Source organism: Ziziphus jujuba, chromosome 4 (assembly GCF_031755915.1).
Source record: "Ziziphus jujuba cultivar Dongzao chromosome 4, ASM3175591v1".
Lineage (NCBI taxonomy): Eukaryota > Viridiplantae > Streptophyta > Magnoliopsida > Rosales > Rhamnaceae > Ziziphus > Ziziphus jujuba.
In genome coordinates this window covers 29,960,777-29,972,957 of record NC_083382.1, presented here as the reverse complement: position 1 = coordinate 29,972,957, position 12,181 = coordinate 29,960,777, and the positions used below count along the sequence as shown (strand labels likewise).

The window sequence follows — 12,181 nt, the reverse complement described above, 5'->3', positions numbered from 1 at the left end:
ATCTAGATCTTTAGATTTTTGGTATCACAGATTTTGGACTTATATATATGTTTTAATGTAGTAGACTATCTAACTTATTTTATGATATTAAATATTAATGTAGTACAAAATCGAACGAGGATAAAAAAGAAAAAATATAAAATTTTTAAACACTATACAAGAATTTAATTAACTTTTCTTAAAGGGCTTACATACCTTTATTAACATTTTAATATTAAAAAATAAAAGTAAAAAAAAAATTAAAATTAATATTGTCATTCATAATTTATCAATTCTACCCATAAATAATAATGATAAACTAAGTAGTCCATTCAATTACTACTTTTATATATATATATATATATATATATCATCATCTTATCCTCTCACAGGCCAATGGTTCTGCATATTTCTTATTCTAAAATTAATTCTTTGTTTTTCATAGAAATTGAGGAATCTTTTATCTGACCTAAAGCCTACCTTATAGAGCTAAACCTGTACTAACTTTTTTGGGGCCTTATTCTTAAGATTATTCTCTTTCCCCACTTTCTTTCCGTGACAAATTAATCATTAGTAAAATAATACATATATAAAAGGTCACTGTAAATACTAAGGGTCTGAATTTGGAAATATGTAATTTTGCGAGCACTTTTGGAAAATATATACAAATATTTATATCTATGATTAATTGGGCACGGCAACATATTTTAGGGTGTTCTATGCATATATATATATATATATATATATATATTTGGAGAGGGTGATGTATGTACCAAATTCTGCTGATTGTATAAACTATAGATCACTTTTTACTCTCCAATACGTTGAGTTTCTTTGTGAAAATAGAATATGCACCACAGAAATAAAAATAAAAAATAAAAAATAAATTCACATTTCTGGCATCAAATATATTCTTCAAATTTTATTCCAAAAAATAAAAACTTCAAATTAGTCACATCCTACACATAACATGAGATAATATTATGAATTTATGCATGTATGCTTGCGCCAATATGTAGCTAATAAAATCGTATATAAACAAATTTCCTTTTACAAATAATAATATTTGCATAATTTTCTTAAGCGACATAATTAACTATCGACTGTGGAGAAGTACTTGAACTTCACTATCTAAATGCTAGCCCCTTGTATATAATCTTCCTATTTATATACACATTACAAAATCCACCCAGAAGAACTACATCAAATCACATACATACATATATATATATATATATATATGGGCGTTCAAATATCCGTGAATTAAACTTTTTCAAAGTTAGGATTCTGAATCATTAGACCCATTTTTACCATGCGTTCTCTAAAAGGCAAACTTGTTACCATTTCGTACCACATATAATTAGGCCAAATGAAGACTGATAAATGCATATTATTTGAAGTAATTAAGTGGTTTAACATACAAAAAGAATTTTAAGAAAATATACAAAATTTAGGAAGCTAATGAGAGAAAAAGAATGTACGCCAAAAATATATATTAATAAGATAATGCCTGTAGTTAAATAAAACATTATAAACAGTTGATGCTATAAGTTCTTCAGTTTGATGATAATTTTAGGATTACCATGAGCAAATATTAATATAAATATTTTATCTAGTAGACCAAATTACCAAAAGTAATAATTTTAATATAATAAAATCGTGCAAAACATTTTTTTTTTACCATTCCTACATACATACATATGTTAAGTTGTTAAATGTTCAGAAATCAGCCTGCTTTTTTTTTTCTTTTTTTTTTTTCCGACTACAACCCTGCTTTTTGTTTGTTCTAATTGCAGTATATGCACAATAAATATTAATTGGTATTTCATGATCGAAAGAGAAATTTCCTCTATTGTCATGTTGAGCATAATATTTGAGTTTATTTTTCTTTTCTGGATGCTGTTATTTGATTTGCTTATTTCAATAGTATTGTTACAAATGCCAAAATATTAATCAAATTTATTTATTAGATAATATGTTTTCAAATATTATTAATTGACATATTTATATAAATGAACATTTAAAATCACAAATAAATAAAAAAATAAACTAATTAAATATTATCACATTATTTATTAAATAAAATTAATAAATATTTAGTAAATCAAATATTATTGTATTTCAGGCAAGAAAACTTGTAAAAGGTTAAGTATTTGTTTAAACTCTCTGGCTAAAACATATCTTATAAGAAAAATTTCTCTCTGGCTAAAACATATCTTATAAGAGAAATTTCTCCTATGTACTGATCTTCAACCATGAAAACCGGAATAAGGTAATCTTAATTCATCGTATGTATATACAACTTCCAAATATATCTATCACAACCAAGATCAGGGATTAATTTGTTGAAGGGGCCATTAAATTACATCCAAGTATTGTTTGCATTTATTATGAATACGTAACACGTTATGTACAACCAAAGAAAAAAATATTCACAAAGATAAGGCGTGCCCAAAATCCTGTGTAATATCACATTCACGGGCTTGCAATCAAGAAGTGGCGTCAAATTATAAAGGAAATTTCAAGAGCATAGCAACAAATATTATAATGCTTGGGCATTGAATAATCATAGAAGCAAACAAGAAGTTAGTGATAAAATATCCGTACGGGGTTGGCAAGCTTAACTATCATACAACTCTAGTATTTGGTCAAGCTAGACAATTGTTGTTGGCATCGTATCAATGCACCCCACAAAACCTGCCATTAGTATCAATTTAGGGGGCCACATATATAAATTAGGATTTTAAAAGCAAAGCTTAGCTGGTTATACTATATAAAACCAATCACTGTTTTTGGTGAAAGAAAATGCTTTTTCCCATCATATTTAGGGTTTGCCTTATTTACTTGAGAATAGTCTTTATTCTATACTAATAGATGGTTTTGTGAGGTGGTTGGACGATCAATTCACAATGACCATTAAAAAGGATTTAGCAATAAATTATCAAATTTTACAAAAATACGAATAATACAGTAAAAAGTTAGAGATAGTTCAAATAAATGGATAGGAATTTTCTATTCTCATTTTTTTGTTTCTATTCCTACTTGACCAATGTTAAAATCATACCTCATCTTAAAAAGTAGTTTTTTTTCACTTGTTTATTTATTTATTTGTTAATGCTTTGAAGTGAAACGATTTTATATTATTTGTGGGTAAAGATAAAGACAGGGGGGGGGGGGGGGGGGGAAAGAAGAAGAAAAATTAAATCCAAACTACGATAAACTATGTGCCTACTTTCCATACTTTCCTGGGCCAATGACAATACAGTAAATTGTTTAATCAGGAAGAGGAGGGGGTTTACAACTTTAGATGCTATATAAGGGATCTAGGGTTAGGGCTTTCTCTATAACCTTCAAAACCAAGCTCTTGTTTTTCCTTCCTCTCTCTATCCCTCTTTCCCTCAATTACCCACAAAGAAAAAATTGAAGGAATTGAGAGGAAGAGAAAGAGGAGAGAGAAAAAGAAAAAAAAAAAAAAGAAAGTATAAAGAATCAGAATCTATATATCTTCTTAGAAATTGAGGTTATTCAAAAATGAGGAAACGGCAAGTGGTAGTGAGAAGAACAGAAGAACCTTCAAGAAACGCGACGGCGTCGTCGTTCACCATAAGAAGTGTGACGTACAGAGAGTGCCAGAAGAACCATGCCGCAGGGGTGGGAGGATACGCTGTGGACGGGTGCAGGGAGTTCATGGCGAGTGGAGAGGAGGGGACCAGTGGTGCACTTACCTGTGCTGCCTGTGGTTGCCACAGGAGCTTCCACAGAAGAGAAGTGGAAACTGAGGCAGTTTGTGAGTGCTCTTCACCTCCTACAAATGAGGCTTAGAGACACTATAGCAAAAATTAAAATCTATATTTTGGGGATTTCAATTATATATCTATATATAACTTGGAGCTAGAAATTTCCATCATGTATTATTGACTTTGCATCTTTTTTTTTTTTTCTTTTTTTGCTTTTTTTGGGTTTGTGATTAATTTGTTGTTTTGGCTTTTGTTTTCCTTGATGATGATGATGATCATGACTAGACCCATCTATATGATCCATCTGTTGTGTGTGAAATGAAAATGAGAACTGTGTGCTTGTTATTAATCTGAAGAGACATTCTGAAACTGATATTTTTCCCCTCTTTTTTTATTTTTCAAATTTTTTTTCCCCTTTTGGAACCATTATTAGATGAATTAGGTATTTGTCAGTCTGTGTTTTTGCAATAGACAAATTAATTCCAGGAAGTGACAGCTATATTTTGTGTTCTTTTACTTAATTATATGGTATTCCTGCCTATATAGAATTAAATTAAATTTGATGATTCTAATGAAACTTTGGTCTTTCTGTGTGGATAATTGTTAGTTGTTTTTGCTTAATAGAGCACATATCCCTCTCAAGTGGGTAGCTCCGAAGCTTCAGTACTAATTAGATTAATCATCTCTAAATAATATGAAAGAATACATCTCACCCTTTAGCTATATGTATAGTGACGTAAAATATATAAAATATACACATTTACTTGAAACAATTCACAACGTGGGAAGTTGCATTCGTTAATGAATTGTGTAGGAAAATAATCATGGAAAATTAGCAAAATTAGCAGACTATAATTTTAGATGGTCTAACTTGTTAGCCAGCTAGGCTTCTCTTTCCTTTGTTTTATAGTCCTTTTTCCGTTTTTTTCTCCTAAAATATTAAGTATGCATGGGATTGGAAAGCTTCATAATTTGCTTTTGCATAAAGCATGAATTGATGAATGTACATGGTTTCTCGGAGATGTTGATAAGCTCTGCAATTATTTATGTATCCCTTCACCCTTTTATGTCTTGAGGCAAAAACCATGAAAGGTAACGTAAATGGGCAAGTCTAATCACTTTTTACAATCAAGATTAAAGGCCCACATTTCTAATCATGTTGGTTGTTATAATGGAGAATTTCTTTAGCAATGTGCTTAAAAGGCATTAAAGCTTAAACTTAAAAAACCTCATCTTTATCGGTTTGGTCAAGGGACGCCATTGATTAACCAAGACTACAACAAGAAAGAATGTTTGTTTCTAAAAAGCTCCAAATATAAATTAATAACTTCTTGTTGCTGATCTAGCTGCCTATAACTTTTAATCAACTGATCTTGATACAAACCCAAAAATATTGTATAATTAAGTACATACATACTTTCACACCTGTATATATATGCAATCAAAGAACATCAATCAAAACTTGAACATAATTACCAAAGCACTATATAACTAAATATCCAGAAGGAGTAGAAGATATTATTGTCTTTGGTATATCTCCATATGGTTAGCTCTCTGGCATGTGAGATGCTGTAGGCAAAAAGAGATCAAGTTAGGCCTTGAGGATGGAGGAACGAACCTTCAGGTATACATTGCATTTTGAGAATTCGGTAGGTGTCAATTCCATGCATGTTTCTTCAACCCTATTAAATGCTTATACTATTATGTGATCTTGGATGCAAGTTCATACATTTCTTTGGCTTGGAAACTAATTCATAAATACAACATAAATAAATAAATATATATACATATGAGCAATTTTGTAATGATGGGCAAAATGTAATTTATGGTTTATATTATTTTAATTAAATGTAATTGGATGGACAAAGCATATCATAAGTTGGATGACATCATCTATCACCTATTATAACAAAATTATATATATATATATATATATATATATATATCATAAATTGGACGACATCATCTATCATAGCAAAATATATATATATAGATATATATATAAATAAATAAGTTTCTGAATATTTATACATGAGCTCTCTTTCTAGACAAACAGTTTTGCATGCAAGATGTAACGCACTACATAAAGTAGTGGTTTGTATATCGCCAACCATACGAACAAAGATGAGCTTCTGAACAAGATAAAACGTAAAGCAAGTAGAAGTATTGCACAGGTGGTTTCTAGTTACCAGGTATAATTGGTTTTCTCAGATTTTAATCCTTGTGAATATCTATCGCTGTTTCGCTTTTGCAATGAGGAATAATGTTTAGCCTACAATATTTAATTTTCATACACTATTTGAAGGGGAAAAAAAAACAAAATAATAATAATAATAATAAAACCTCGAATACTTCATTTGTCAAACCATTTGAGATTTGTGAAAAAAATCTATACTTATTATTTAGATACATTTTGTTGTGAGGAAGTCAAGCTGGGGCCGAGGCCTAAATCCTGATTCAAATGCCTCGGGATTGTAGGGCCAAATATGGTGATTTTTTTTTCTTTATTTTTTTTTATTATCACCTTCAAAATCATATAATGATCTTGTTTTGAAAGTAAGGGGAAATTGATTTATCAGGAATTAATTTCTGAAAAATATTATGTTTAACAGTGTTTAGTTATGTATAGAAAATTAGGATTTCTAAGTAATGAAATCAATTTAAATTAATTAAATCAATTTAAATTCTAAAATTAAAATTGTCTTTAATAGAACATATAAAATCAATTTCTCAAGAAATTTACATTTTTTTTTTTTAAAAAGGAAACATTTTCTATTCTACTTCCTTCTAAAAGTTATTCAAAACGAAGGAAAGTTTAATTTTCCCAAAAACTTTTAAATTTCAGCCAAGTTCCTTTTTTTTTTTAATAAACTCCAGCCAAGTTTAACACTTCTTAAATAGGATACAAGCTCTAATAGATTTGGTCTGATCAAAAATTACCTTTTTGGAATTGCAGTCTTTTTTTTTGGAGTGAATGAAGGAGCATGGTTTCTACGAAATATTTCCGTACATTACAATTAATGTTTTACCATTACGAAAATAAAAATATAGAACACGCATCGCATGAAATGAAACAATTGGAAAAGTAAGTGAACCTAAACTATTCCTTTTCGGGGAACAAGTAACGAACCTGGGCTGAAATACGGATCTAGCCGGGTGACAAAACGGAAACAGAAACTAGCCCATGGGCTTTTATATAATTGATTAAGACTGAAAGGAATACTATGACTTTCTCGTATGACCATTTTTGCAATTATAGTAAAAAAATAATAATAATAATAATAATAATAAAATCTATGTCTTTTTGAGTTGAACTATTTTTGCTTTTTCGAAATCAGCCTTAAAGAAGTAAATTTTTATTTATTTTTTTTTTTTGATAAACCTTACAAAATTAATTGAGATATATGGATAATGGAACCACAAAATAATGCATGAACAGCATCACGAATAATGGAACATTACAATCTTTGCCACAAAAAAAGAATAATAAAAAAATTTAAAAAAAAATAATGGAAAAGATATTAATGAAACATGTGTGAATTGTATATATATATATATACACACCCAAGTCTCGAGATCGAGAGAGAGAGAGAGAGAGAGAGAGAGAGAGAGAGAGAGAGAGAGAGAACGAAGAAGAAGAAGAGGCCTACAAGTAATATATTATTAGACTGAACTAGGATTTACGGGTTAAAATTTTTTAGTCAAAGTTGGATTCTATGTGTGTATCAAGAAAAGTTGGATTCTGTGCGTATCTTCTTTGTTTACAAGAAGGGTAAAGTTTCTGCTTTGTAAAAATTAGAGCTAACTTTAGGCCCATTTGGGGATATGATTGTATGTGTTGGAATTGTATTTTTCTCCACAAAGTGATTCCTCTAATAGGTGCTTCTTCGAAAATAATTAAATCGTTGATTTGTCTTAAACGAAAATACTAAAACTACTTTAGGAAAATTTTTGAAATTTTTTTATAAAACACTGTACGAAGTGTTTTTTAGCCTCTTTGCACATTGCAACACTTATTAAAAGGCTCTAGAAATCATTTTCAAAGCAGAACCTACTCATCTATCATCCAAAAATTTTACGATTAAAAGTAGGATTTTATTTCATTTTATTTTATTTTTTGCTTCAAGTTTTAAAGTAGGAAATCTATAGGATCTATATTCCTATTAGCCGAAATTAAAGTCCCGCCACTAATTAAAAATATTCGCCGTCCTTTTTCCTAATGGGCCTGAAAATCATTCCTATTTTCTTGGCTTTTTCCTTAGCTCGTCCACAACTTCCCAAAGACCATAGCCAACCCCTTTTTATCTATTCTTATCATTATTATTATTATTAGTATTATTTTTTTTTTTTAATTTTTTTTCAAATTTCAGGCAGAGAAGGACTAAGAATTTGAAAGTTGATTACACGCAACTCTCACTTATCAACTCAGTACCAACCAAATCGTACTTCTGAAAATTTTTAATGGGTTTGCCAAATTTTGTTAACCAAAAACTTATGGAAGCAAGTTGACAAATAATAGCCTTACCAAATATGAGCTTGACCAAATTCTCTCCCTACTCATTTAGGTTCATTGGTTTTGTTAACGACTCACATGGTCTAAACAAGATGGCCATGTGAATTTATGACAGTCCATATATAGTTTCCAGTTTAGGCTAGGCATTTGAACTATTTTTAACTTGTTTTCACATGGGATCGAGTCCATGGCTTAGCTCCATATTGGACAATGACCCACCAACAATAAGAGTTCGAGTCCTTTTGGGCTTTCATTATGTCTTTGAAATTTTTTCATACAAATCAATTAAATATATGTGCATAACTAAACCCATTTTCCGGATTCCTAATTAAGTCTAATTTCAAAAAAATTAAAAATAAGAACATTGATTGAGTAGCTATTTGAGAACTAAAAAGGTATAAATTCCGAAGGGGTAGATTGAATAGAAGCAGTTTATCCAAGACACTGCGTGGAGGGCTGCAATTGATTTAAAGTGATAATGTGTTAAAAAAGAGACTTAGGCTGATTCAGAGGGAATATCAAAGACAGAGATTGTTTAGGGATATGACCTGAAAATTCTTTGGACCACCCACCTCACAACCGCACTATATATTAATCTTTATGCTGCAAAATTATTGTGTGGTCCTTCATTGACTAGCTGTAATAATTAGAATATTTATTATTATTATTTATTTTTTTTAATAACTAAAAGATGTGAAGCTCAAACGTTGCCTAAAGTAAAATTAAACCAACTTTACATTTTAGAAGAAGAAGAAAAAAAAAAAGTCAGTAATTACTACATGTCAAGTGCTACTTTACAGAGACAAATTATAGTCCTCTCTCTTTCTAACGAAAAAAAACAATAACAAAAGGTGAAAGACAAATCTTTGTCGTTTGGAGTCTTTAAATGTCAAAGAAAACCACATCATATTCAAATATAGCCACATAGTTTTTATTAAGTTTTAGCTCTTAAGCAAGTGGGGGTTTCTAGGTCTAGATGATATTTATATATGTATTATATAAAAAAGATTTTGTGTATATATATATATATATATATATAGATCTATGTTCCTTCGTATTACCCATATATATATCCGTGTTCCTTCTTCGTTCTTTGCTTTTTCCCCTTTTGTAAAATTTTTTCATCAACCATACAAGAAGCAGCAGGTAGCTTAGCTAGGCTGGGTAAAAAAATTGATTTGATCGTCTATAGTCTCCAATGAAAATTAATCCATTGGATACATGGAGATAACATCAGGTAACAAATGTAAATATATATATATATATATTACAAAATATTCTTTTATTCCTTGACTCAGTAAGATTAGAAAGGTTTGTGGTTATGTGCTAATTATCATGCATTTCGGTTTTTCTATTTCCTTCTCAGCCATAAAGTTGTATAATACCATAGCTAAAAATAGAGCCGCATTTTAGATTTTACAACTTCTGTATTGAAAATAATAATAACAATAAGAATAATAAGTTTATGGAGTTTTTAGCAAAAGGAGGTTTGTGCCAACTTAACAGGCTTTTGGATCTGGGGTGAAGACAGCCCACTGATACACAGTTCTTGGCCTTAAATTGAGAATCCAAGAAAATAGTTTTACTATATAAAATATATACATATCCATCACATCAATTACTTGATGGGTTTTGTTTGTGTGTTATTCAATTCTTCATGTTCGCATGCTGCCTTGCACATTTAATCATTTTTTTTTTTCCTTTTTGCTAAGTAATTCCATGCACTTGTTTTGACGGGAATTATAACAAATGGACCACGATCATCAAATGTGGCACTTTTTAACTGGGCAAACCAACAAAACATGCACAGTTTTTTGAGTTTTTTTATTTGTCATTGACAAGATTTATTATTAATTGGAAGCGTATCAAAATATTTTGACAAATATTTTTGAATAAATTATTTTAGTATTTCAATTGAATACATCTATATATTAATAAGCATTAGCATATCAAAAAGGGGGAAAAAAATTGTAAACATTAAAGAGTTATGATAGTTATCTTATAAGTTATACACCATTAAATTATTAAATATCTTGACACATAGAATAGTTTCATTACTAATTAAATAATATGTTAATGACGATTAACTAGTAATGACAAATAGTCTTTGTACAATTATTCTCGCTTGGATTGCTTCCACAGTTGGGGGAATTGAGTTTACTGTATTAATTTAATTCTTAATTATCTAACAATTATATGCATTCCATTACTAAATCTAGATATGGAGGGGATCTCGTAATGCAATGTTTTTTATTTCCTTTATGGGATTCATATCATCAAAATGGTTGGAGATAAAGGCTCTTGATTCCCACCGATCACCTCGACCTTAAGACCTGTCACCTCCATCTCAAAATTCCTTTAATATTTCAAAATAGATAAATAAATAAATAAAAAGGTTGTCACTTGGAGGATTATTGAGTAATTGTGTTATAAGAGTGGCTTGACCTTAAAAATAACTTGCTACATAAAATCAAACTATCAAATCAGTAATCTAACATAGGCGAGAGTGGAAATGTCGCATTTCATGCTACAGTGAAATATATTTTTGACATTTGAGGGACCCAAAATTGCATATCAAGCATTAGCCTAAACTCCAATCATTTGAACTTAACTCACTTATTAAGCAATTCTTCATCATTGCTGGTACTACTTCTTCTTCTTCTTCTTTTTTCGATTAAGCACATGTCCTCCTTACCTCGCTGCTAATTCATTCTATACACGTAAAACATAAAGAACATAAAAGTCGTAAACTTTCCCTATTCATCCATTTGGAATTTATATTTTTGTCAATTTGTTTATAGAAAAATTGTATTCTTTATAAATTTGGGAATTGGGGTGAACAAATTGATGGGGTGAACAAATTGATGAAGTTGACATCAATAATAATCTTTTATCTTTTGTGTGCAGAGAGACTGCTGTAATATTCCTTCTTTTTAAAAGACAAGTATTGGGAAAAAAAAAAAAAAATGGCACCCAAGATGATTCTTTTTAACTTTACCAACCTACCCCATATGTATTAGATATTCTATCCCTATGTTTGAAGGGCACATCTATGTTACTTACTTTAATCTAAGGTACATTTTAAAGAAGATCTCAGAGGAATAGAAAGACTCGAGCTGAACTTGAATAATTTTTTTGAGTGGTGATACATATATACCTCACTAAATAATATTTTGTACCTTCCATCTTACCTTTGAAAATTAATTTTATTTTTCAATATATAAAAAAAAAAAAGGAAATAAAATAAAATCTGCAAATCTCCATAGATATTTTCTCTCTCGCTCAAATCTTTATTTTAAAAAGTAACATATAAATCAATCATTTTGCTGATGAATTTACTATCAGAATGTCCTTTGTCAGATTTCTTTATCAGATTTTATTCCATTAGGACACTTGATGTTTTACCGTCCTAATTTTACCATGGAAACATCTTTAATGATGTGTCTTTCTATTGTTTGAAGGGCATGGCAGTTTGGTTTACAATAGTCTAAGAGTCCCGGTTTTCCACCAATTTTCTTGATGGCGGACGGTGAGAGAGTAACCAAAGAATAAGGACAATAGGCAATGCTTAGTAGGTTGTTGGATCTTGGGACTTTTCCCCTACAAAAACAAGACTAATGACTTCATCCATGAGCAAAACCCATCTAAACAAAACAAGCCCCATGAAGTGATGGTAGATAAGACACAACCATGATTCTTAATCCCACTTCCATCATCCATCTCAAATTAATTTTTTAATGACAAAAACAATGAAATGAGATCTACCTCCCTTAAAAGGAAAGTCATCTCTCTAATCATATATTAATACATAGGTAGAAGCTTCCCATATTTAAATATTATTTATTTTATTATATTTTAATCACAAGTTTTGTACTTGGGATTTTTCCCTAATTGTAAACTAACACCTTAAACCACCAAAAGATATGGCACTTATTGGGACTGGTAAGACTAC

General features: G+C 29.8%; 1 protein-coding gene across 1 annotated transcript; it reads left to right on the top strand.

The window, feature by feature from the left end:
* The first annotated feature begins 3,216 nt into the window (after positions 1–3,216).
* Positions 3,217–4,085, top strand: LOC107415572 (mini zinc finger protein 2). The gene has a single exon (XM_016023920.4). It carries the CDS (start codon positions 3,511–3,513, stop codon positions 3,799–3,801), a length of 291 nt encoding a protein of 96 aa, XP_015879406.1. The 5' UTR covers positions 3,217–3,510; the 3' UTR covers positions 3,802–4,085.
* The last annotated feature ends 8,096 nt before the right edge of the window (positions 4,086–12,181 follow it).